Here is a 27,552-nt window from a genome sequence, read left to right on the forward strand (position 1 = left end):
GAAGCAGTCAAGGATAATGCCACTGTTCTGGTGAATAAACGGATGATGGAGGGATTCACAGATATGGAGAACACTGGAAGAGGATCTAATTTGGGAAAGAAAATTGATCACTAGTTCCATCCTAGACAAGTTGAATTCAAGGTGCCTTTGAGACTTCTGTTGGGATGTCAACATAGGCAATTGGATATACAGGTTGCAGTTTAATGCAGAGGTCTAGGTTGGACATAGACTTTTGAAAGTCATCAGCGCATGGGTGGAAATTGAAGCCAAGGGCAGGGCTTGCATGGGCAAAGAAAAACTACATAAATGAAAAGGCACAATACCAACCAGGTCCTCAATACTGCCCAGCCATCCTACATCTGCCAGTTCAGCTCTCTCCTCGATTCTCCACAACACCAATCTCAAAATCTCCTGCATTCTTCCCAGATCTCCTACTCTTCCACCCCGCTTGCTCTTCTAGGTGCCACCTTCACTGAGGAAAGAGCAACCATCAAAGTGATGTTCCTCAGCTCCCACCAACTCCTTCCCTTCCAGTGACTACCTTCTTTTCCTTAGCCCCTTTAAAGCCAAACTTCTTGAGAAAAGTGGTCTACAGTTGAGGACTCCATTGCTTCACATTTTTTGTCATTCCTGAGTGTCCATCATTTCTGACTTAATGCCCTCACGACTGCTCTTATCATGGACATCAAAGATCTAATGCTTATCTTGCTTGACCTTGCAACAGCATTTGACATTGCTGTTTTAGCTTTTCTTCTCTGCCACACTGTTTTCTTAAATTCAACGACCGCATACTCTCCTGGTTTTCCTTCTATATCACTAATCTCTTTCTCCCCCTAGTCTCCGTTGCAGCCTCTTTTCCTCTGTCACGAGGGGAGCCAACACATCCTCCTTAGGCAACCTTACTCACTGCATGATTCCAATTAGCTTCCACAAGTGATGTCTCTCAAAGCTGTATCTCCAGCCCAGCTCTCAGCCCTGAGTTCCAGACCCAAATATCCGACCACAACTTGAACATCTTCACTGAACATGTCCACGGCTGAATTTATCACCCTCACCTCCAGTCCAGCTTTTACCCTACTTCTCTACCTCCATAAATGGCATCATCAGTTTCTTAGTTGTCCAAGTCAGAACCCCCGGAGTCATCCCTAATTCCTTTCTCTCCCTTCCTCCACCGTGCAGTCACCAAGGTTTGGCAGAAGGCAATGCCCAGAGTTCAGGCTCCAAATGCAGGTCTGGAGGCACCAGAGTGATGTCAAAAGAGCAGTGGACTTGGAGTCAGATATCTGGTGCCAGCTACGATTCCCGTGTGATCCCGGGCAAGCTGCCTCTGAAAATGAACTGTACACAGCACCTAAAATTCGAGAAGCCGACGCTGGGCATGTTAGCAACTGTCCCGGCCCCGCCCCCGAGGGAGTTTCCCAGAGTGCGCAAGCGCAAAGCATTCGTGACCGACCCCGGCCACTAGGGGAGTGACCCGAAGAGAACGCTACATTTGCGCGTCTCATGACAGATGACGTCCCTTCCGTTCACCGCCCTCTAGGCGGGCGAACCCAATCAACGTCGTGAGCGTGAGCCCTACCTACCGTGGGTTTCTGCGGGGTTAGTATTAAGCCTGGGTTTGCTGGTTGGTTCCGGGCGAGGCGCAGACCTGACCGTGGGGCCTGAAGCCCGATTCCGTCCAGGCTTCCCGGGATGTCGGTGGCCTTCGTACCGGACTGGCTGCGAGGCAAAGCGGAAGTAAATCAAGAGACTATCCAGCGGGTGAGCGTCGACGCGGGCAAAGAGAAGGGGTTCCTTAATAGAGATCCCGAGGGGCTGCGAGTTGCGGGAAGCTTCTTGAAGTGATTGGCGTCCGAGCTGAAACTTGTATGGGGCGTTGACCTGCAGGGGTACGGGGTGAGATGGGGACGGAGTCAGGAAAGACTCAAGGGAAAGACAGCCCGGTAGGGGGGCGTGCAGTCATCCCGCCGTCCTGACGTCGCTTCTCTGTGATCTTTCAGCTTCTGGAGGAGAATGACCAGCTGATTCGCTGTATCGTGGAGTATCAGAACAAGGGCCGGGCAAACGAGTGCGTCCAGTAAGTACTCCCGCCCCTGCTGTTGGGTGGAGGGGATGTCCTGAATTAGGAGTCTTGAACTAATCTTAGTTGAGCCTCATTTTACAGTGGAGGAAAGGAAGGCTCAGAGAGGTTTCCTACCTGCGCGCAGCCTGTACATTGTGGAACCTGGAGTCAGACCTGGCTGCTGCTTCAAAACTTTTTTATTTGGATAAAGGCGCTTAGCAAATACAGGTCATAATTACTAGGAGAATTTAGGATGAACCATGTATGACAAATGGTGTTGTCAAATCCTCTTACTTGAGGACTAGTTATCGTTTATCTTGAGAACATGTATGAAATGGGTTGCATCTGCTTGGCTATAAAGGATAAAATTCCTTTCTGTCTTTGCAGTCTCCTTAGTGGATTGCTTGAGATGCTCATCATAATCTAGCTTAATGCTTATTCAGTAATAAAAGTGAGTCACGTAACATGCACATTTCCATCTGAGGTTGAACAAGGTGATGACCCTCTGCTTTACTGTAAGCAAGTGTCCTTTTCACGGTGCATTTAGTGCCACTTTTTTGCATTTTTGTGCTTTTAGTTGGTGATTTTATTGCTTAACATGGCCCTCAAGCATAGTGCTGAGGTGCTTTATAGTGTTCCCAAGTGCTAAAAGGCTGTGATGTGCCTTACAGAGAAACTACCTGTGTTAAATAAGCTTTGTTCAGGCATGAGTGTAGTGTTGTTGGCTGTGAATTCAATGTAAATGAGTCAACAATGTATATGAAATAATTTGTCTTTAAAGAGAAACATACATCCATCAACAGATGAATGGATAAACAAAATGTGGTACATATATACAATGGAATACTACTCAACCAGTAGGAGAAATGAAATCTTGATATATACTACAATATGGATAGAGCTGGAAGACATTATGCTGAGTGAAATACATCAATCACAAAGAGACAAATATCGTATGACCTCACTTATATAAAAAGACAAATGTATAGAGAACAAAGTTTATTTGCGGTTACCAGGGGCAGGAGGAAGGAGGAAAGGGGGGAGTTAACGGTGATGGAAATATGTTGATTAAGGGTAGGGTTGCACAGCTGATTGTTGCAAGTGCCGTCAATAAGTTGTGCATCCATTAAAAGTTGTGTAATAGAACATATTTACAACAATGACGAGAAAAAAAAAAAAGAGTAGCTGCTTAGGCTGATTATGTACAACCAAAAACCTCATGGGATTTGGTTCTTGGTTTGGAGGATTAGGGTCATGGTTTCATGGGACATCCCAGAAAATTGGTCTAATAACATGTTTACTGCTTCTGTTCTACCTCCTAGTTAGATGTGTAGTGCCTGGGTCTTAAAAAGCTTGCAAGCAGCCATCCAAGGCATGGCATTTGGTCTCTATTTGCCTGGAACAACAGAGGAAGAAGGGGAGTCAGGGATAGGAGGAGGATGTGGAATGTGTGGCTAATCGCCTCCATGAACAACAGCTCCCTTTGCCAGGAGACCAGAAAAACTGGATGATGTCCAGTTACCATTACTGAACATTTTGATCAGAGATTCCATAGAAGAATCCTGATCAAAAGGGAGAAAATGCAGAACAGATTTTCACATTTTCATGAACTCCAGACTTCTAGAGCCGTGAAGGTTGGATGAACCCCTGAAACTATTGCCCTAAGGTATAATCTTTAAATCTTAAACCAAAAATATCCCCTGAAGTCTTCTTAAAACCAAAGAATGGTTTGGCTTAACTAGTAAAAAATGTCTGCCTTGAGCATTATGCTCTTTTAAGAACTATCTATATGGGATGAAATTGACAACAGCAACTCGAAAGATTAGATAGGAACCTTAGGGGGCAATGAATTTATGTTAATGGGGTAGGAGCAGAAAACTAAATAAATAAATAGACCATGAAAAGCACACTTGTTTAACTCAGAAAAGGAAGGTGAGAATGGTTACACAATTTGAAGAATGTAATCAGTGTCACTACATTGTACACGTAGAAACTGTTGAATTGATGTATGTTTTGCTGTGTATATTCTCAACAAGAAAATAAATAAAAATTATATATATATGAAAAAGGGAGAAATGCACATAAAACAAGGTTATGTATTAATCCGTTGATGAAAATGTGACCAGAGGCTCGCAGGAATCTAACCCTGTACTCCTCCTAGAGCAGTGATTCAGTATTTACTCAGTGTTCACAGCAACTTTACAGAACATAACTACTGTGAATGATGAGAATCAACTATATATTGTTGATTTAAAGCCTTGTGTTTAGGAACACTAAACATGACTTCAGCACTATACTTGGGGGCCATTTTAAGCAGTGAAATCACCAACAAAAAGCAAAAGAATTCAAAAAAACACAGTACTAAATAGACCATGAAAAGCACACTTGTTTATAATGTGAGAGCTGAAACGAAAGGCAGAGCATCACCATGTTTGACCTCAGCTAGGAACGTGTGTCAGGTGATTCAAATAACTTGCCACTTTGCGCCGTCCGTGAGTGACTGCGAAAGCACCAGGAGTGTTGATGTGGGATTACAAATAAATTTTAGCAAGTAGGCAACTTCAGAGTTTGGAATTCACAATAATGAGAATCGACTGGGTATGATATCATTATTACTGAAGAAATAGGAGCCCTGGTGGTGCAACGGTTACACGCTCAGCTGCTAACCAAATGGTCAGTGGTTTGAACCCAGCAGTGGCTCTGCTGGAGGAAAGACCTGGCGATCTGCTTCCATAAAGATTTCAGCCTAGGAATCCCTATGGGGCAGTTCTGTTCTGTCCTATAAGGTCGCTATGAGTCAGAATCGACTCGACAGCACACAACAACTGAAGAAATGTTTAAGAAAGCCATATTTCCTCCCCTCTCTTAAAAAAAAGAAAGAAAGAAAGAAAAGCACCTATAATCCCTCACTGGAATACAGTAGAGTACCTCCTTTGAGTAAGTCTTCACCTTTGACTCTGGCATTTGGTGTTTTTCACTTAGAGTTTATACTAAACACTTTCTCATTTTTTCTATATAGAAAATAGTGGCAAACATTCTGTTTAGTGCAGTGACTCTCAGCCTGGGGTGAGAACATAATCAGAATCTCCTAGTGGGGTTTTTCACATTGCACAGGACACACTCCCTGACCCCTGCTCTGATTTATTTTCCTGGGTGGGGAGCTCTACCCGCCGGGTTGAGAATTGCTGCTGTAGTAAGCTCACATTGATAGTGGAAGTCCCGCCGGGTTGAGAATTGCTGCTGTAGTAAGCTCACATTGATAGTGGAAGTGTCTCGTCCCTTCTTTAGTTTGTTCAACAGATATTTTATAAGTACTACTGAGTACCAGATACTGTTTCAGGTACGGAGGAATCAGTAGCAAAACATACCAGCTTTGCTCTCATGGGGCTTGCATTCTAGACTCTAGAAGCTAAAGGAGGAAACTATATTTTTTGGCACAAGTGCTAGGCAGGGAAGGTGAGGGGGTGCTATTTTATATATGTTGTTTCTGATATGGTGACTGTTGAGTAGAGGTCTGAGATGAGCAAGGCCAGCTATGCAGATATGTAAGGCAGAGAAGCAACAGGTGGAAAGACACCCCCGCCCCCTTCCTCAGGCAGGAGCATACTAGATATCTTCAAGCTACAGCCAGGAGGCCATTGTGACCAGAACTCAGTGAGCAAAGAGAAGTGTTAGGAGATGAGATCAGAGAGGTAACTGGAGGCCCCCCATCAGGTAGGTGGCCAGCTTCACTCTGAGTGAGATGGAAGCTGTTGGAGAGTTTTAAACAGAGGAATGGTGTGATCCTGGCTTATATTGTACAATGACCACTCAGGCTGCTGTGTGGAGAATAGACTAGGGGCACAAAGGGAGAGCAGGGAGACCAATTAGAAGACTATTACAATAGTTCAAGCAAGAAATGACAGTGGTTTGGACTAGAGTGGTAGCTGTGGAAATGATAAGTGAGATTGGGTGAGATTCTGGATATATTTTCCTTGAATATGTAAAACAAGAAGGTTGATAACACTGACCTTGTAGATGAGCCATTCCACTAGAGTGGGTAAGTTCTTTTCCAGTGTTTTGTTCATGGTTCCAAAAAAAACAGCTGCTGTCAAGTTGATTCTGACTCAAGGTGACCTCATGTGTATCAGAGTAGAACTGTGCTTCATAGGGTTTTCAATTGCTGATTTTTCAGAAGTAGATCACCATGCCTTTCTTCTCTGGTGCCTCTGGGTAGATTCGAACTGCCAACCTTTCTGTTAGTAGCCGAGCACTTTACTGTTTGCACTACCCAGGGACTCCTTTTGTTCATGGTAGGAGTTGGTGAAAACAAACTGCTAATTTTTGCCTGCTTTTCATCCATAGGTACCAGCATGTGTTACACAGAAATCTCATTTATTTGGCTACCATTGCAGATGCCAGCCCAACCAGTGCTTCAAAATCAATGGAATAATCTTCCAGTTGGTTGTCCTGAAGAGTAATTGAATGTAGCCTACCTCCTACGAAATGGAAACAAGATTATTAGCACCTCAGCTGCTTAAAACGTGACTGAAACCTCTGTGGCTCATTTAAAAATGTAACAATGTGAAGAAAGCTACTAAATTAATGTTATTGGGAATGCACGTATTTAATAACTTAGCAAACTCCCTCAATATTGACCCAGGGTGTCCTCTTTCCTGAAATGGGAGTGCGTTTGGGTAACAAACACATCATGGGCACCTTCAAGCCTACCATTTTAGTTTCAGCCTGAAAAGGAAACTGAGTAGGTGTTGGGCAGTTAGCAGGAATTAGGGAGACTCTCAACTGAGACCTTGCCAAATGGACATATAACTGTGTGCCCCCTTCTGCCAGTTTGTAGTCGTGGTGCCTCTGACTGCTCTTTTCAGGTTGCTTTGAAATAAAGCTTGCCTTTCCATGAAAGACAGATGTGGAGGTGTACAAGTTTCTGTGTAACAGCATTCCATCTAGAAAAAGTAAGGAATTAAAAATATATGTAACAGCAGTACCATTGTCAAACCCAACAAAATTAATAATGCAGTAAAACCTGTGTAAAGTGGAAACCTGTCAGAGAAGGAAAACTCGAATACTTCCCACTAATAGAGAACAACAGAAAAGTGGTGAGACTGCACCCTGTCAAAGGTGGAAAACTTGGGAGACGCAGAAAAACAAGGCAGTTCCGTTGAGTTGTGGCTTTCACAGGTTTCACTGTAATTCTTAATTATGATCTAATAACATCTAATACTAATAGATGTTCAATTTTTCTCAGTTGTCCCAAATGTCTTTTTGTTGACTTGTCTGAATCAGGATCCAAACAAGATTCACACATTGCAATTAGTTACGTCTCCTAAGTCTCAAAATATTTAACAGTTCACATTTCTTTTCTGTTTCCAGGCCATTTATTTGTTAAAAAAAACTAGGTCATTTGCCCTAAAATTTCTCATGTTCTTGATTTGTCTTTTTGTATCCCTCTGGTGTTGTCAAACGTGTCCCACTGTAACCAACTTTTCCTGTAAATTGATAGATTGAGAGGCTATAAAGTCAGATTCAGGTTCTAATATTTTTGGCAAGAATGCGTCATAGGAGCTGAGTCCTTGCTTTTGCATCACCTCAGGAAGTGACCTGATTTTTAGTGGTATTAAGACTGAGGAGTGGGTTCATGTGATCTATTTTCAAGTTCTCAACCACGTTTCACTAAATCTTGCCAGCCTCAATCTGTTATTCGTTAGGGATTGCATAATGGTGCTTTTCTGTCCTTCCTTCTGCCTTCATTAGCTGTGTTTCTTCTGTAAAGAGCTTTTCCTCTGTAAGGATTCTCTGTAAAATGAGGCAAAGAGATTCCAGGAGGTGAACCTAACATTTAAAACCCTAGGCTTCTGGCTCCTTTTGTTAGGGATAAGGGTTTCAACCCCAGGGAGGGGGTGATGTGGAAATAGTGAAGAAAGACCTCAATCTGAATCCCAGCTCTATCATTTAACCTCTGAGAACTCCATTCCCTCACCTCTAAATTGGAGATAATGAGAATAACATGTGCCTCCTGCAAGAGCTAGACCTGGCAATCTGCTTCCATGAAGACTGCAGCCAAGAAAACCATATGAGGCAGTTCTACTCTGTCACGTAGGGGCGCTGTGAGTCAAAATTGACTCCAAGACACCTAACAACAACATCCGGAGGTTATGAGGTTGAAATAATGTGGTTGACAGTTGAGTACCCAGTGAGCATTCAATGTAAGTTACCCCTGAAGTGTGACCAGAGGGCCCTGGCCCTTTATAGGCTTTCTCAAGTGTGGGAGGGAGCATGTTCCTTTGCTCTTTCAACCATTCTGCCCTCCTTAGGTTTCTAGCCCATTAGTGGTCTCCTCCCTCCTCTGCTAATGGGTCTGGCCTGGCCAGCAGATGTATTTGGGGCCGTACAATGTTTCTACAGTTTTGAATTAGTTGCCAGCATTTAAAAATAAGAGAATTTTCCATTAAAGCCTGGATTTGTGGTAATGCTGTGCTTGCAGATCCACAGGGCAACCATCAGCTGGAGTGGGATGGCAGCTGCCCCCACATCACCTGGGCATCTTAACTTGTTTATGTAAGGCCTGGCACCCATAGATACTTGGGTGGAGCCATCAGAATAGCTTCAGCTGGAATGTGAACACAGGCTGATGTTTCAATTTGGGCCTCCCTGAAAGCAGAACCAGTGTGGTGTAATGAGTTTATGTGGACTTTTGCCTTGGTTCTGGGAAAAAGAAAACAGCTTGGGAGATTATCTCCCTGGGCCCTGAGGAGTTGTTACAGTTGCCCTAGTCCTTTGGAGAAGCTTGTTACTTTTGCCCAGGGAAGAAGCCAGTCCCTGCCAGCAGAAAATGTCAGTTATTATGCAAATAGATGGAGCCATTTGTGAGGGGACTGGTCGGTTATTATGCAAATAGTGTGCATAAAATCCACCCAATAGACTTGAGCCACTTGCTTATATAAGCACCTATCCCACAGAGGTTGAGGGGGACCTCACTGTCACTGAGAAGAGCCTGGAGTGGAGCGTGTTCTTTGGACCCAGGATCCCTGTGCTGAGAACCTCTTAGACTCAGGAGTCAGAGTTGTATACTGGAGTGGCAGCAGCAGAACCAGAAGACTGACACAAGACAGCATGGTAGGCTTCCTGGCCCATGGAGCGAAGTGGCTACAGTGGGCTTGCCAACCCACAGAGCGAGCGAGCTGATGCCCTTTGAGCAGGAAGCTTGCTGGAGGTGTAGGGTACCTCCAAGCACTTGCTGGTGGAGCTAAAAAGCTGTATCATTTGCCTGAGCACGGTGGAGGCCAGGCCCAAGAAGGGGCTGAGAACAGCCTGACCTTGGGGCCTAGAGGAGGCCTGCATGGCTAGCCGAGAGAGAGAACTGTCCTACACCAAAGAAGGGAGGGTTGTGTTCACTTTAGGGGAGCCTTCTAGACCTTGCCTGTGTGCTTCTTGATATTGATCCTGTTCCTGTTATCTCCCGGTTAATCCTGATCCCATGTTAGTTCCCTAATAAACCATATAAATGTGAGTATGGTCTGTGAGTTCTGTGTGGCCACTGCAACGAATTGCTGGATGTAGCAGAGAACTAGAGAGTGCCGTGGGGTGGACGGCTGGTGTCAGAATTGGTAAAAAGGTTTAAGAGCAGAGGTATGTTTGACTTCCACCTCATAGGAATCAGCTTTGGGCTGATGCTGGTGCTGATTCTCATTCTTCCTTAAGTTAGATGAGATCCAATGATACCGCTACTTTGTTGCAATCAGTGAGAAGGCCTTGGGTGCAGATAGTTTATTTGGAAGTTTATTTTCTCAGGAAGCAGGACTAAGGCAGTGAGGAAAGAGGGAAGGAGGAAAAGCCACCTTAAGGGGGTGTTATAGAGTGCACTGTGGTAGGCAATAGGGGCTCAGTTCTGCAGTGACCTCTGAGAAACATGCAGAATGTCCCAGAATTATCCACCTGGTAGACACTGGTTGGAGGTTGCCTTCAGGGTGTTAGCTCCCCCGTACTACCAAGCTGCCTTTGTGACCAAGTGGGTCCGCATACGTCAGAGAAGGCTGAAGAAAGCAGAAAACTGCAGGGCAGGCCTCTGAGGTGGGCTACTGCAGGCACAAGAAGTCTGACCTAGCAAGAACTGCTACTGGCTGCGACCCACAGCAGAGGTGGACGAGGGGCTCTGACAGCACCAGTGTGGGCTCAGAGAGCAAGCTAGTCAGGCGCAGCTTCCTGGTGGGAGGGGGATACTGGAAGATAAAGCTCAGCTCTCCCCTGGAGGAAAGGGGGTTTGTGACCTGCTGTGTTACCTTCCCTTTGTCTTTTGGGAGGACGTTTCAGTCCCCAATCAGAGGACTGAATCAGGACAAATCAGGAATGTCTGAGAACAGCCCTGGCTGTTTAGCTATAGCCCACCCTACACTCCAGAGGACCCCTTCCTGGGAGATGCCCTAGAGAAGCTGGTGCAGGCCAGCTAGCGGTCATGGTCTGTGTTCCAGCACATCTCTATCTACTTCCTTCAGAGGAAGTCTGCAGCACAAGCATCTGCCATCACTTTTGAAGGCCCCAGGACTCAAAACAGCTGTGAAAAATGATTAAAAAAAAACAAAACAAACAGCAACCCTGACCAGATTATATTAACCACCAGTCCCTCTCAGAGAACCCCCAGCTTCAAGAGTTGAGCCTCCCACTCCACCTGTGAGCCCTTCTCCAACTCTCAGGGTCAAGCTGATCTCCCAATATCCCCAACAGGGTCCAAGCCCATCTCTCAGGGATTTTGTCACAGTGGTGACTTCTTCATTGCCACACTCTCCTGGGATAAGGATAGGACTGAAAACGGAAAGAACAGATCATCGGAGGTCAGGTTGTATCCCTGGGTGGCGCAAATGGTTAATGTACTCCAACCAAAAGGTTGAAGGTTTGAGTCCACCTAGAGACACCTTGAAAGAAAAGCGTGACATCTACTTCCAAAAAATCAGCCATTGAAAACCCTACGGAGCACAGTTCTACTCTGACACACATGAGGTCGCCATGAGTTAGAACCAACTTGAAGGCAACTGCTTTGTATCCCATAAAATGTTATCTTTCTACTTCCTCTCAAGGACCCTTGACACCTCAGTCTGACCATCAGAGACTCCTAGTGACAGTATAGCTAGGGAAGAGATGATGTTCAGTGCTACCTCGTGCCCTTGAACCCTTGCAATAAACCTTCATTACTAAAGATGACCTGAGTATATTTTTTAAACTAGGTACATAGCAGCTTCATTTTATTGTTACTCTACTTCACACGTATAATATTCTTTTGAATCTATTCCATTTTAATAAAACAATTAAGATTTTAATTAATCTATCAGCTATGTTCCCAGTGAAAAATCCCACAGATTCTATGTCTTCATTATCTAGTGCTGCTATAACAGAAATACCACAAGTGTATGGCTTTAACAAACAGAAACTTAACTTTCTCACAGTTTAGGAGGCTAGAAGTCTGGATTCAGGGTGCAAGCTCCAGAAGAAGACTTTTTCTCTCTGTTGGCCCTAGGGGAAGGTCTTTATCTCTTTTCAGCTTGTTTCCTGGTTCCTGAGAGATCTCATATGGCATGACATCTATCTTCACCATCTCTACATGCTTGCTTAATTTACTTTTTTTTATACCTCAGAAGAGACTGACTCACCTACTGCATCCAAGTGAATCAGGGGAAGCCTCCAGCCTGATGCCTGACCCACAGATTTGAGACTTGTCAGCCTTCACAACTGAGTGAGCCATTTTCTTGAAACAAATATCCCTCTATAAATATATATATATATGCTTTATGGGTTTGCTCCTCTAGAAGACCCAGCCTAAGACAAGTCCCAACTGCTGGTTGTGATCCAACTCTAAAAGGCTCAACACCCAGTATCATTACTTGGAAATTTCCACTGCCAAGGATTCCCTTTTGTTATGGATTGAATTATGTCACGCAAAAAGATATGTTGTAAATCCTCACATCTATGCCTGTAATTACAATCCCATAATGGAATGGGTTGTCTTTGTTATGTTAATGAGGAAGGATTAGTATAGGGTGTATCTTGAGTCAATCTCTTTTGAGATATAAAAGAAAAAAAAAATACAAGCTAGCAAGAAAGATGGGGTAAGATAGACACCAAGACACATGGAGATCTTCAAGGAATTAGGAAGCAGAAGCTAAAGAGATAAGGACCTTCCTCCAGAGCTGACAGAGACAGAAAGCCTTCACCTAGAGCCAGTACTCTGAATTCAGACTTCTAGCCTCCTAAACTGTGAGAAAATAAATTTCTGTTTGTTAAAGCCATCCGCTTGTGGTATTTCCGTTATAGCAGCACTAGATAAATGACACATTTCATGGTAATCATGGCCAAATTAAGCCTGAGCTTGTAACTCCTTCGATACCAACTTCCTACCACTCTTGGAGATGAGGAGGGAAGTGTCAGTCCTTTTGGTGGAGTCTACCTCTAGGTCTGCCTGTTCCAGAAGTTTCTTTACCACCACCACAGACCAGGTAGCACAGCTTATATCCAAATTATCTGAAATATAATCTCAACTCACAAGACGGAATAAAAGAATCTTTGAGTGAGAAGAAACCTTGGAAAGTATTTTATTTTACAGATGAGGAAACTGAAGTCCAAAGAGGTCAAAGTGATTTCCCCCAGATAACATAACCACTGGCAGGAACCAGACAGGAGACTTCATTGGAGTGTCAAGATAAGAATGAATCCTAGGAGATTTAAAGTATTTTAAGTACACTTCAAAATAAGTTATTGCATCCCTGAGCTCTAAAGCCTACTTACACTGAAGCCGGATATCCCAAAGCACAGTAATTACAAAGCTGGGTACTGTTCTCCTGTCCTGGGCTTTGAACGGTTTTGTTCTGGTTCAAACCCCTGCTGAGAATTTGCATTTCTAACAAGCTCCCAGGAAGTTATATATAAGAATCACCTGAAGATCTTATTAAACTGTAGATTCTGATTTCGTACATCTGAGGTGGAAATGCAAATTCTCAGCAGGGGTTCAAACTGGAACAAACCAGTTAGAAGCCTTGTTCCTTTCCTTTCACCAGTCTTTATATGAAAGGTAGCTTTGCCAACCCATTTCACGCATATGCATTTCATTTTTTTAAGACCTTTAAAAATCGTTGAAATGGCAGATGTTTTGGTATATATATTTCACACATTAAAAAATTTTTAAAAATCCAAAACTATAAATTGTTAAGGAGCCACTGGATGCTACAAATGATACAGTGCTTGACTACTAACTGAAAGGTTGGCGGTTTGAACCCACCCAGAGATGCCTCAGAAGAAAGTCTCGATGATGTGCTTCCAAAAAGTCACAGCCTTGAAAACCCTACAGAGACACACAATAGAATACTAAGCAACGATAAAGAACAATGATGAATCCATGAAACATCTCTCAGCATGGATGAACCTGGAGGGTATCATGCTGAGTGAAATAAGTCAATCACAAAAGGACAAATATTGTATGAGACTACTATTATAAAAACTCAAGAAGAGGTTTATACACAGAAAGAAACAACATTTAATGGTTACAAGGGAGTGGAGGGGTGGGGAGGGGAAATCACTAACTAGATAGTAGGTCAGTGTTAACTTTGGTGAAGGGAAAGACAATATACAATATAGGGGAAGTCAGCACAACTTGACCAAAGCAAAGGAAGTCACTTAGAGAAACATAAGGACATAAGGAGAAAGAAAAAAAAAGAGGCAACCACAATCAATACCACAGTCAATACCATAACATATACAACCCTACAACAAGAGTAAAAACAAACAATAACTTACAAGGAGATACATAGGCAGATATGTATGCTGGATAGGGGAAGGAGGGCGTATAGGAGTATACCTATGTACATATATAGGTTATAGTGTGGGTATTTTCACATATATATTTGTATGTACAGAAAGTATATTCATATATATAATAGAACACAAAGAGGGCATCATCATAGAAGCTTCCTAGATACATCAAAACACCCTGAGGGACCAAAATATTGGTGCTGAGGGCTGGGGACCATGGTCTCAGGGGACATCTATGCCAATTGGCATAACATAGTTCATAAGAAAAATGTTCTACATCCTACTTTGATGAGTAGTATCTGGGGTCTTAAAAGCTTGTGAGTGGCCAGCTAAGATACATCTATTGGTCCCATCATATCCAGAACAAAGGAGAATGAAGAAAACCAAAGACACAAGGAAAATATAGTCCAAAGGACTAATGGACCACATGAACCACAGCCTCCACCGGCCTGAGCCCAGAAGAACTAGATGGTGCCCAGCTACCACCACCGACCGCTCTGACTAAGATCACAATAGAGGGTCTCAGACAGGGTGGAAGAAATATGTAGAATAAAATTCAAATTCAAAAAAAGACCAGACTTACTGGTCTAACAGAGACTGGAAGAACCCGAGACTAGGGCTCCCAGATATCCTTCTAACTCAGAACTGAAATGACTGTTAAAGTTCACCTTTCAGCCAAAGATTACACAGGTCTATAAAACAAACAGTAACACATGTGAGAAACGTGCTCCTTAGCTCTATTAAGTAAAGGAGACCAAATGGGCAACACCTGCCCAAAAGCAAAGACAAGAAGGCAGGAAGGGACAGGAAAACTGGACAAATGGACACGGGGAACCCAAGGTGGCAAGGGGGAGAGTGCTGACACATTGCAGGGATTGCAACCAATGTTACAAAACAACATGTGTATAAATTTTTGAGAAACTTATTTGCTCTGTAAACTTCTACCTAAAGCATGCATACATACACAAAAAGACAAAAAACCTAAGGAGGGCAGTTCTACTCTGTAACACATGGGGTCACTATGAGTTGGAATCCACTAGATGGCAACTGGAAAAAAATAAATGGTTAGCTGTGACATAATAACTAAAATCAGATCCAGGATCACTAGTTTCTCAATTCAACCTAGGTTACAAGTTAAAATCCTGGAGACTGTTCCTCTGATAGAGATACTGGCCTCTCAGGGAGGTAGTACTGGAAAACTCTGACAGGGATAGCGCTTCTATGATGGTATGTAAGTGCCAAAGGTCAAACTGTGCTTTACACAGGCAGCACTGGTACAGAAACACTTTAGAAACCAAGCAAACTTGATTTCAAGATTTACTATAAAGCTACAAATAAAAAATGTTGCACTGGCATAAAGATAGACATATAGACTGATGGAACAGAATAGAGTCCAGAAATAAATCCACACATATGTGGTCACAAATCCAAGGTAATTCAATGGAGAAAAGACAGTCTTTTTATTAGGGGACCCTAGAGGTGGAGGACATCTAATTAATTAGTACTCCACCAGTTATCAGGCAGCTCCCAGTCACCCCCTCACCATGTCACTCACTTCCCCTAAGTTGTTTTGCAGACTGTCTGGAGAGCCCCAGACAGATCCATATCTAACTGGCTCAGAGTGGTCAGACATGCTTAGATCAGACAAAGATGATCAACAGATGACTCCGGGCTGCCACGCCTGCTCCGTAACACAAGAGAACTCATACCAAGGAACAAAAGACTCATGTCAAAGAACCAAAATCACCGGACATACGTCATCTGCTGTAGCCAAGCCCATTTCAAAATCGAAGAGTCCCTGTCTTAGGCTGGGTTCTCTAGAGAAGCAAAACCAGTAAAACGTATACATATATATATAGAGAGATTTATATCAAGGAAATAGCTCACGCAATTGTAGAGGCTAAAACGTCCCAAATCCACAGATCAGGGTAGAGGCCTCTCCCAGTTCACATAGCCGCAGAAGCTGGTGAACCCAAGGTCGGCAGGTCAGAGAGGGGCTCCCGCTCACAGACTGTGAAGGTCAGTGAATTCCAAGATCAGCAGACAAGACAATCAGTTTTCTCCTGATTCACGTAGCTGCAGGGGCTGGCGACCCCAAGGTCAGCAGGTCAGGGAGCCGGATTCCTGCTTGCAGGCCGAGAAGTTGGACAAATTCCGAGCGCAACAGGTAAGCTGCTAGCTCAAGTCCCACGAACCGGAGGTGAGACAACACGAGGCAGCTGCTGAGTCTGGAACAAGCCAAAAACCTTGGCAAGGCGAGCAGGCAGAAGGTAACCAGCGGAAGTCAGAGAAATGAAACTGAGAGGGCGGTGAGCTGCCACAGGCCCCGCCTCTGCCAGTACCACTCAGCAGATTCCATCATGGGGGTGATCACAACATTATACAACTACTAAAACACGACGGAGAATAATGGTCTAGCCAAGTTGACATACGATCTTAACCATCACAGTCCACCCCTTGTCAACTTGGCACCTGTACACATCTCCCGAAACCATACATAATCTCTGAATAAAGATGATTACAAAGTCATACTTGCGCCTAACATGATACAACTAACACGCATACAATCGAAAACGCACTAGCCCTGTTTACATCTTATATTTTATCAGTGAAGGAAACCAAAATATTAGAGGCACACATACAAAACAGAAATACTCATAGCAATTACAGTCCCCGTTTCTGCAACTGGTCACATGGCCGTAACTGGTATTTAGAACTACCTTCTTCCACCACCCATTCTGTATTCCCTTTGCCCTCAGCAAGCACCTCAGCTGGTTTATGTCATGGTTTGAATTATGTCCCCCAAAAAATGTGTGTATCAATTTGGCTGGGCCATGATTCCTGGTATTGTGTGATTTTCCTGTATGTTGTAAACCTGCCTTTATGATGTTAATGAGGGAGGATGGGTGGCAGTTGTGTTAGTAGGTAAGGACCTGATCTACAAGACTGGATTGTGTCCTGAGGCAATCTCTTGACAAAAGACAGAAGGGAGCAGTGAGACGGGGGACCTCATACCATCAAGAAAGCAGTGCCAGGAGCAGAGCGCGTCCTTTGGACCGGGGTCCCTGGGCCGAGAAGCTCCTAGTCTAGGGGAACACTGATGAGAAGGCCGAGAGAGAGAGAGAAAGCCTTCCCCTGGAGCTGACACCTTGAATTTGGACTTTTAGCCTACTTTGACTATGAAGAAATAGACTTCTCTTCATTAAAACCATTCACTTGTGGTATTTCTGTTGTAGCAGCACTAGATGACTAAGACAGTCCCTGAGCTGCTTTCCATGACAAGTCTTAGCCCCGCCCCATAATAATCAACAGAAACTATGAATATGTAGAACTTCCTGATCCTGCCCACCTGCCTTCCTCCACCCCTATATGAATATGTCTAATTCCCCAAACCTATAAAATGTAAATCCTTCCTCAAATTGAGGAACTCAATCTGAGGTCCATACCTCTGAGCTCCCGCTTGCTAGCCTGCAAAATAAACTCCTTCTTCCTCTCAAAAGCAGCGTCTGAGAGATTGGCTCCTTGCACACTGGGCACGGGCCCATTGGTCCTGTTTCATTTTCAACAAATGGTGATAGAACTGCTGTATTACCTCTACCGGGGGGGGGGGGACCTCAACCCCTACCTCACACCATACACAAAAATAAATTCTAATAGATCAAAGATCTAAATATAAATGGTAAATGTAAACTTAAACTATAAAACTTCTAGATGAAAACATAGCAGAAAACTCTTCAGAAGCTTGCAGTAGGCAAGATATTTCTTAGCACAGAAAAAGCATAAACCATAAAAGAAAAAAACGGTAAATTGACGTCATCAAAATTAAAAACTGCTTTGCAAGAGCCACTGTCAAAACAACGAAAAGACAAGACCTAGACTGGGATAAAATATTCATAACCATATACTTGCTGACAAAAAAAAATGTATGCAAAACACAAGAATTTTTACACTCAGTAATAAGACGAAGAACCCAATTAAAAAATAAGCACAGAACTCGAAGAGCCACTTCACAAAGATGTAGAACAGCCAGTAAGCATATGAACAGAAATTATCCCAGTCACGCTGACAAAGTGAAAGACACCTCAGTGTAATAAGAACATTGCCTTTGGAGTAAAGCAAACAGTCTAATATTAGAATACTTTTCATAGCTACTCTGTTAGAAAAAAAAAAAAGGCGAAAACATCTACCTTGCTTTAGTAAACCTCAACAACTTAATTCACGTAACTCCTTCACCGCTGTCCGAACCACAGAAGCCTCGCTATATGAGGAAGTGCAGTGCCCTTTATGGCCCCTGAGAGTGGATGAAGGAGCCCTGGTGACACAGTGCTTAAAAGCAATCACTGTTAACCAAAAAAGGTCGGCAGTTCGAAACCACCAGCAGCTCCGCGGGAGAAAGATGTGGCAGTATGCTTCCATAGAGAACTTCGGAAACCCTACAGAGTCTCCATGAGTCGAAAGGACTCAATAGCAGTGCTTAGGTGGGAGGAAAGACAAGATACGATTGAGAGCGCAGGCGCGACCCAGGCTCCCCGACTGGGCGTCGGTACCAATGGTGGGGAAGGGGGCGGGGCAAAAAAGAACGGCGCAGGTACAAAAGCGCAAGCTGGAAGCCCCTCAAGATTGCTCAGACACGCCCATTCGCCCGCCTCCTCCGCTTAACCCCGCCTTTCGAGACTGCCCTCTCGCGGTATTTGTCCTGACTCTCGCGGTATTTGGCGTGGCACCTGGGGATTGGGGCCAGGGAGGGGGTGGTGGTCCGTTAGTGGCGTTGGGCTCTGGCCGCGGTGGCAGCGGTTTCCTCTCTTCAGGGGGAGCCACTCAGGCTGGAGGCCGGCCAGGTGAAGAGCTTATCCCCGTGTGTGTGCGCGATGCTAGGGTACCGGGAGGCCCGGGGTGGGAGGGGGTCCCGGTCTCGGCTTCCCGCTGTGTCGCGACAGGCCGGCGCGAGGCGACCTGGCGCGGGCTCCTCCCTAGCCCCCGCCTAGACCTCTCTCCTTCTCGTCTCTCCTAGCTCGTGCCGCCGCCTCGGTCGCGATGGGAGCGCAGGACCGGCCGCAGTGCCACTTCGACATCGAGATCAACCGGGAGCCGGGTGAGCCGGAGAGTGGGGAGCCCTGCTGGGTCCTGGGCTTGCCTGGGCGAAGGGGAGGGGTCTACCCTCATCAACCCTCCCCCAAACCTTTTAGGGAGCGGATAGGCGCGTCAACTTTCTCTTCTCTGCAGAGAGAAAATTAGTGGAGAGGAGGGTGGTCTGGAGTTCCACCCCTATCCTACTCCGAGTCCCGGCCTCACCCTCTCAAACCCTACGCCCCCTTGCGCCCCCAGACTGAGCCCTCATACCCCGCCTGGTGCCAAGAAAGAGGGTACAATCTTTTCTGGACTTTTTTTTCCCCTCTCTCACATTGTTTCTAGGAGGAAGACACTCCTTGATTCTGGTTTCTGGTATCTTGCACTTTGTACTTTAAAGTTTGAACTCGTATCATTTATGGGCCCCAAACCCTGATGGCAAAGTGGTTAAGAGCTGTGGCTGCTAACCAAAAGGTCGGCAGTTCGAATCCACCAGGCATTCCTCGGAAACCCTATGGGGCAGTTATACTCTGTCCGGTATGGTCGCTATGAGTCGCAATTGACTCGATGGCGACGGGTTTGGTTTTTGTTTTGGTTTAAAACTTAGATATCATTAGTACGGTAACACTGCCTCTGTTTCTCCTTAAGAATCTGTAGCCAGAATTTCTTGGTTCATGGGAAAATGGCTAAGCTAACGTCCAGTGTGGTAAACCAGAGCATCCCATAGCAATAGAATTGCAGCATGCATGCAGTTAACATTAATGATTTGAATCTAACCGTTCGTTAGTATATTTTGTTAAAAATAAAATATTTTCTCCAAAGCACAATTAGTTGTTTCATTCAAAGGAGCAGAGTGTAGGGCTCCAAACTGTTTTCTTTGGGCTTTTTTATTGTATGTGGCAAAAGTTTCAATTGGAGGCATATATACTGTCTTTGTGCAGCATTTTGTTCAGATTCTTGAGAGCTACTGCTCTAATGTTCTAGGCTCTAGGTCTATGGCAGTGAGTAAAACAAAGACCTCTCCTCTTAGTAGTTTATGTTCTGTTGGGAGAAGACACAATAAACTAGGGGAAAAAATATAGTGGTTTGTAGCAGGGGTACTATTATTATAGATTGGTTAGAAAACGCCACTTTGAGATAACATTTAAGCAGACATCTGAAGGGAATGAAGTGAGTCATGTGGCTATCTTTAAGAAGAATGTTCCTGGTAGTTGTTGTTACCTGCTGAGCTGGCCCCCAATTCTTGGCAGCCCCATGCACAACTGAACAAAACGCTGCCAGGTCCTGCACCATCCTGGCAATTGGTTGTGGACTGGACTTTTGTGATTTAGAGGTTTTTCGTTGGCTGACTTCTGGAAGTAGATTGACAGGCCTTTCTTCCTCTTTCATCTTGGTCTGGAAGTTCTGCTGAAACCTGTTCAGCATCATAACAGCGCTCAAGCTTCCACTGACAGATGGGTGCTAGCCATGCATGAGGTACGTTGGCCAGGAATCAACTCAGTTCTTCTACATGGAAGGCTAAAATTCTACTGAACCACCAATGCTCTTATATTCCTGTTAGTAACCACTTGCCATCAAGTTGATTCTGACTTATGATGATCCCGTGTGTTTCAGAGTAGAACTGTACTCCATAGGGTTTTCAATGGCTGTGATCTTTCAGAATTAGATCACCAGGACTTTCTTCCGAGGTAGATTTGAACCACCAACCTTTTGGTTAAGTAGCCAAATGCTTAATCATTTGTGCCATCCATTATCTCCTGTTCCTGATGGAGGGAACAATTATTACAAAGACTCTGAGAAGGGAGTGTGCTTGTCATGTTTGAGAAACAGCAAGGAGGCCAACGTGGCTGGAGGAGAGGTGGGAAGAGAGTAGTGGGAAATGGCTAGTAGGCCATAGTAAGGACTTTGACTCAGTGAGATAGGGAAGCATTGAAGAGTTTTGAGCAAAGAAATGATGTGAACTTAGAAATTTTATTGTGTTCTCTTGGTTTTAGTTCTCTCTAATGTTTTGAGCCTTGATGGATCTTAACTCTTCTTCTATAGAGAAATTTTTAAGAATTAAAAATAATAGTCCCCTGAAAAGTAGAAGTACAATGCACAATGGTTCTGTAATCATTTTAAGTATTCTTTTCCTAGTACATGTTCAGATCCTAGAGTTACAAATAACTTTTCTTAAGAAAAATCTTCAAAACATATTTGGTAAATGTTGAACAAGCTTCAGTCCCCACCATCCAGTACTATTCATTATAATACTGTTCTGGTAGGAGTGGTTGGCACTTTTGAGAACACTGAATCATATATAAAACAAGAAATGCTTATATTGTTTTAGGTTGGCCCATTTGGCGATTGGCTATTTCATATGGCCTAATCTCATATATAATACTTCTCTAACACTTTTCAATATATTATCTAAATAGTAAATGCTTCAGTTTTACACAACTTTTCACTGTTACTTTAGTTGTATTAATAAGAGCCCTTCTGGCGCAGTGATTAAGCGCTTTATGGCTAATCATTAGGTTGGCAGTTCGAATGCAACAGCCATTCCACGGAAGAAAGATGTGGCAGTCTGCTTCTGTAAAGATTACAAACTTGTGAAATGTGTGGGGCAGTTCTTCTCTTTCCCACAGGGTCGCCATGAGTTCGAAATTGACTCAGTGGCAGCGATGTTTTTTTTTTTGTTTTCAGTTGGATGAAGTGAAGTGTCCTGCTTTGTAGGGTTTAACCACTCATTCCAAAGAAAGGTGATCTGACAGAATGTAGAAATTATTGAACAGTATCATTAATACTACACGCAAGTAAAATTTTGCTGAAGATCATTCGAAAGCAATTGCAGCAGTACATCAACAGGGAACTGCCAGAAGTTCATGGTGGATTCAGAAGAGGATGTGGATGAGGGATGTCATTGCTACTGTCACGTGGATCTTGGCTGAAAGCAGAGAATACTAGAAAGATGTTTACCTGTGTTTTGCTGACTGTGCAAAGGCATTCGACTGTGTGGATCATAACAAATTATGGATAACATTGCGAAGAATGGGAATTCCAGAACACTTAATTGTGCTCATGCAGAACCTGTACATAGACCAAGAGGCAGTCATTTGAACAGAACAAGGGAATACTGAGTGGCTTAAAATCAGAAAAGGTGTGCATCAGGGTTGTATCCTTTCACCATACTTATTCAATCTATATGCTGAGCACATAATCCGAGAAGCTGGACTATATGAAGAATGTGGCATCAGGATTGGAGGAATACTCGTTAACAACCTGCAATATGCATATGACACAACTTTGCTTGCTGAAAGGGACAAGGACGTGAAACACTTGATGAAAATAAAAGATCACAGCCTTCAGTATGGATTACACCTCAACATAAAGAAAACAAAAATCTTCACAACTGGTTGATTAAGCAACATCATGATAAATGGAGAAAAGATTGAAGTTCTCAGGGATTTCATTTTACTTGGATCCACAATCAATGCCAATGGAAGCAGCAGTCAAGAAATCAGAAGACATTGCATCGGGCAAATCTGCTGCACGAGACCTCTTTAAAGTGTTGAAAAGCAGAGATGTCACTTTGAGGACAAAGATGCGCCTGACTCAAGGCATGGTATTTTCAGTTGCCTCATGTGCATGCGAAAGCCAGACAGTGAATAAGAAAGACTGAAGAAGAATTGAGACCTTTGAATTATGTTGTTGGCAAAGATTATTGAATATGCCATAGCCTGCCAGAAGAACGAACAAATCTGTCTTGGAAGAAGTACAGCCAGAGTGCTTCTTAGAAGCAAGGATGGCGAGACTATGTTTCACATACTTTGGACATGTTATCAGGAGGAATCAGTCCCTGGAGAAGGATAGCATACTTGGTAGACGGTCAGCGAAAAGGAGGAAGACCCTCGATAAGATGAATTGACACAGTGGCTGCAACAGTCGGCTCAAACATAGCAATGATTGTGGGAATGATTCCAGACCGGGCAGTGATTCATTCTGTTGTACATAGGGTCGCTATGAGTCAGAACTGACTGGACAGCACCTAACAACAACAGCAACAACATATGTCTTTGGGAGTCCCTGAGTGGTGCGAATGGTTAGTGCATTTGGCTGCTAACCGAAATGTTGGTGGTTCGAACCACCCAGAGGCACCTCGGAAAAAAAGCCTGGCAATCTATTTCCAAAAAATCAACCGTTGAAAACCCTATGGAGCACAGTTCTACTCTGAAACATTTAGGGTCACCATCAATTGGAATTGACTTGATGGCAGCTGACTTACTGATTACGTATGTCATTGAGTACTTATCCGAATAATGCTCTTGACTTATCGTATAATTAATAATTCACTGGCTCTAAATACAAAGTGGAACCCTGATGGCACAGTGGTTAAGAGATCAGCTGCTAACCAAAAGGTCAGCAGTTCAAATCTGTCAGCTGCTCCTTGGAAACCCTATGGGGCAGTTCTATCCTGTCCTATAGGCTTGCTATGAGTTGGAATCGACGGCAATGATTTGTTTTTTGTTTTTAATACAAAGTAGCCTCTGATTTACTTTGATAAGTGAAGATCAGATCAAGGAGTATTGATAAAAATTATGTTGAATATAGCACAGTATGTATTCTTTTCCATTACTATGAGTGGAAATGTGTATATTTTATCGTAGATTAGTTAACTTTAAAATTTGGAATCATAAAGCTACCAAATGAATGCAAGTGTGTGTTCAAAGAGGAAAAGTCTTTAAATTTATGTGAGTTTTTCTCTGTGAATCCAATAAAACAGTTCCTGTTTGAAATAATTAGAGGACTGTTCTTTATAAATTTTTTTAAAAAGTTTTTTAGCTATAAATTTGATTTCTTTGCTATCTATAGGACTATTAATGTTGTCTGTTCCTCCTTGGATGAGTTTTGGTAGTTTGTGGCTTTTAAGAAATTGGTCCATTTTATTTACATTGTTACATGTAATTGCATAGAATTGTTTTTAATAATCCTTATTCTTTTAATAAACGTGAGATTTGTAGTGATATCTCCTCTTTCATTTTTAACAGTGGTAATTTGTGTCTTCTGTCTTTTTTTCCGTAGTCTGGCTTAAAGGTTTACCGATTTTATTATCTTCAAAAGAAGCTGATTTTGGTTTCTTTTTTGTTTGTTTTTGTCTTTGTTTGCATTCATTGATTCTTCTGTTTGCTTAGGGTTTATTTTGTACCCTTTTTTTCTTGTTTCTTAAAGTGGACCTTAGATTGTTGATTTGAGATCTTTCTTTTTTTTAATGTCAGCATTTAATGCTGTACATTACCATCTATGTGAGAGAAATTTAGCTGCATCCTACAAATTTTGATATGTTGTGTTTTCATTGTCTTTCAGTTCAGAATATTTTCTAATTTCCCTTGAGACCTACTCTTTGACTTGTAAACTATTTACAAGTGTTTTAATTTCCAAGTACTTGGGTATTTTCTTTTAGCAATTATTTTAAAGCAATTTTCAGGGGAACAAATTCTTTTTCCTTCATCTGAGAATGTTGTCATTTTGCCTTCAATTAATTGGTCTTCAAGTTCACTGACTTTTTCCTCTGTCATACCCATTTTGCTATTGAGCCCATCCAATGAATTTTTTTAAATTTTGATTATTTTATTTTCAGTTTTAAAATTTCCATTTAGTTCTTGAGGCTTTGTATGTTTCCATTCATTTCAAGAGTGTTTGTCTTTACTTGATGGAGTATGGTTATAATACCTGCTTTAAAGTTTTTGTATGATAAATCCAACGTCTATGCCATTGTGAGGTTGTTATCTTTATTATCTTTTCCTTTATGAGAAGTTGAGATTTTCCTAACTGTATATAATTTGAGTTATATCTTGAACTTTTTGAATGTAATGTTATATGACCCTGGGCCTAGTTTAAATCCTGTGGAGAATGCTGTGTTTTGTTGTTGTTGTTGATATTGTTTTAGCAGGCAATTGACCTGGTTAGGTTCGGACTGCAAGTTTCTACCCACCTTCTGTGGGCTGTTTCATTGCCAGTTCAGTTTTCAAAGACTTTAGCTATACTACTCAGGTTTATCCCCCATGTGCATCACTTAGTGGCTAGTCTGGGATTTGGGTAGTGCTCTACAAAGTAATATGTTGTGTAGGATCCCATCCACACGTGCATAGTTTAGGGTTGAGCCCAGGAGTTCACACACAACTTTATTGTTTTCTTGAGCTCCCTGTTCTTTGTGATCTCCCTCAGCACTTCATGACTGTCAGCCTCCCAGTCCCCTGTCCACTCCCCCACTTTACCATGTCTCCTGGCTAGAAAGCCAGGACTTTAATTTCCCTGCTTTGTCACGTTCTTGCCATGACTGTGTCTGCCTCTGGGGCCAAGTAACAGAAGGATCCCATTGCCGTTGAGTCGATTCCGACTTGTAGTGACCCTATAGGACAGGGTAGAACTGCCCCATAGAGTTTCCAAGGAGCGCCTGGTGGATTCGAACTGCCGACCTTTTGGTTAGCAGCTGTAGCATTTAACCAGTATGCCACCAGGGTTTCTAACAAAAGGATAGAGAGAGTGAAAAAACAACAGGGATTCTTCCATGTTCTTGGGATCAGAGTTCCTCTAATCAGAGAGAAGGGTTCCCCTCAGTGTTTCAGATGCTTGCCCAGTCACCACTGCTCCTACTGCTACTGCCTCTGCAAGATTTCCTGGGGGCTGGGCAGGAGAGAATGGAAAAAACAAACAAACCAAACCCAGGACATTCCCCTTATTTTCTCTGATCTGAAGGGATCCCATTTCCTGATTCCTATACCAGAGACAGAGGGCTTCTCTTTGAGCTCTTGCTGTACCTGGTACACAGTTCTAAGTTTCAGGTTGCTTTTGATTCCAGGCCAGGAGATATCAAAGGAAAAACAAAACAGGAAGTTTATTACCAATTTGGTCCTTGGAGTTCTGGTTTCCTTCTGCAATTTGCGTGCTACCGTTTATTTTTCAGTGCTCAGATAGTTACTCCATGCAGTCTTTCCAGGAATTTTTCATTGCATTCAGTGACAAACATAGGATAGAATATACCTATATAAACTGTTTATAAATTTTTAAAGATGTTAACTCGTAAAAGCTAGCCAATCCTTTTTTCATTGTCTGTAGGTTAATTCAGGAGCCCTGGTGGCACAGTGGTTAAGCACTCAGCTGCTAACCAAAAGGTTGGTGGTTCAAACCCACCAGCTGCTTCAGGGGAGGAAGATGTTGCAGTCTGTTTCTTTAAAGATTTACAGCCTGGAAACTATGGGGCAGTTTTGCTCTGTCCTACAGAGTTGCTGTGAGTCGGATTCGGCTTGACGGCAGTGGGTTTTTGGTATAGGTAAATTCACGTTTTCCTATGGCATCTGCTTTTTTTTGTATGAAATGTGATACCCAGTTTGGAAATAAAAGATACCAAAGCCTCATTGACAGCTTCTTTTTTTTTTTTTCCCTGCAGGCAGGCTCAACTCACCTTTGTCTGGTTAAATGTTACTTTTCTAGGGTTGTTAGTGGTTGGTTAAACCTAAGACCTCCCAGGGCAAAAGTGAAACAGTTTTCCCCTTCTTTGGTGCCTCGGGAACTTTCCTTTTCCTTGCATTCTTATTCAGATTTTTGTATCAAGAAATGGCGTATTGGGGCCCAAGGGACCAAGTTCTAGATATCTGTTGCCAACTGATGTAAGCCAATTTAGTCAAGAATAGGTTCTTTTTAAGTAGATACTGGGAATCACCAATAGGGCTAGTGAGGGCTATAGTTTACCTCTGTCCCAGCCTTGCTACCAGGGTACAGTGAACAAGCCACATTCCATCACACATGGACATTTATTGGCAAGCAAGTACACACAGAACCTAAGTTAACACAACAAGTAAGTTTGATGAAATTCCAGTTCTGTCAGTTTCAGTTCTCTAACCACTCCTTATTTGAAAGATTCCTGCCTTTTGAAAATTGTCATTTGAATCTTTCATTATTGGACAGCCAGAATCGTCCAGAATCAGTGACTAGACTAGGACCTTTGTGGTAGATCGAACCTCAAATTCCATTCCAAAGTGTGCAAGACTCTCCAGATTCGTATGTCCTGTTAATGCAAGGGTGTGGAGTGCTGTAAATATTTCTACTATATTCGGAACATCATTAATTTATCAATAAAAGCCTGTTTCTAATATTCATGTTGCCAATTAGAAAGCCTCCAGTTAACTAGAGATAAAGATAGCTAAAGCAGTTTTAAAAGCTACATCTGGATTGTGGCCTTTGATTAAATACTAGCTATTACCCTTGGAGCGTGTTTATTTCTGCTTAAGGTGTAGTTTTAAAACTGATACTCTATTTTATTTCAGAATGTCTATGCTAGGTATTTTAAAATATATTATGGTTGTCATAACATGCCACATAATAATAAGAGGCTTGGTGTAGACCTGTGGTTTGCAAAATGTGAGACTCAGGGTCAAAATTAAGATGTTATTTTCTTTTTTTACTCCCCTTCTTCAGTGTACAGTGAAGTTTTTCAGAGGCCACATGGCATGTGATATCACAACAGATTGAATGTAGAAGCAGGTTGGAGAATCTAACTGTCATGTATTAAGCCAGACATTAAAGAGATTTGAGAAAATGTAAAACAGTGCCACTCATCTCACTAAATTCTTCATTTATTTTTGAAAATAGAAATT

At 42.9% G+C, this 27,552-nt stretch overlaps 2 protein-coding genes across 7 annotated transcripts in view; both read left to right on the forward strand.

Annotated features, from left to right (window-relative positions):
• Positions 1 to 1,530: 1,530 nt before the first annotated feature.
• On the forward strand, positions 1,531 to 6,961 carry SS18L2 (SS18 like 2). Its single transcript, XM_004368428.2, has 3 exons — positions 1,531 to 1,761; positions 2,001 to 2,077; positions 6,407 to 6,961. The coding sequence occupies exons 1-3, from the start codon at positions 1,693 to 1,695 to the stop codon at positions 6,492 to 6,494; spliced, it is 234 nt and encodes a 77-aa protein (XP_004368485.1). The 5' UTR covers positions 1,531 to 1,692; the 3' UTR covers positions 6,495 to 6,961.
• An 11,635-nt stretch (positions 6,962 to 18,596) lies between these two features.
• NKTR (natural killer cell triggering receptor) overlaps positions 18,597 to 27,552 on the forward strand; it is a 58,464-nt gene continuing 49,508 nt past the window's right edge. For all 6 annotated transcript variants that reach the window (XR_002823073.1, XM_023725982.1, XM_023725984.1 and 3 more), the window contains exons 1-2: positions 18,597 to 18,690; positions 18,864 to 18,944. Coding sequence is in view for 5 of the 6 variants with exons in the window: in XM_023725982.1 (XP_023581750.1) it covers positions 18,887 to 18,944 (58 nt within the window). In the remaining variant the exon portion in view is untranslated. The remainder of the gene's footprint in view (positions 18,691 to 18,863; positions 18,945 to 27,552) is intronic.

The sequence above is a fragment of the Trichechus manatus genome, unplaced genomic scaffold (genome assembly GCF_000243295.1).
Source record: "Trichechus manatus latirostris isolate Lorelei unplaced genomic scaffold, TriManLat1.0 scaffold00001, whole genome shotgun sequence".
Lineage (NCBI taxonomy): Eukaryota > Metazoa > Chordata > Mammalia > Sirenia > Trichechidae > Trichechus > Trichechus manatus.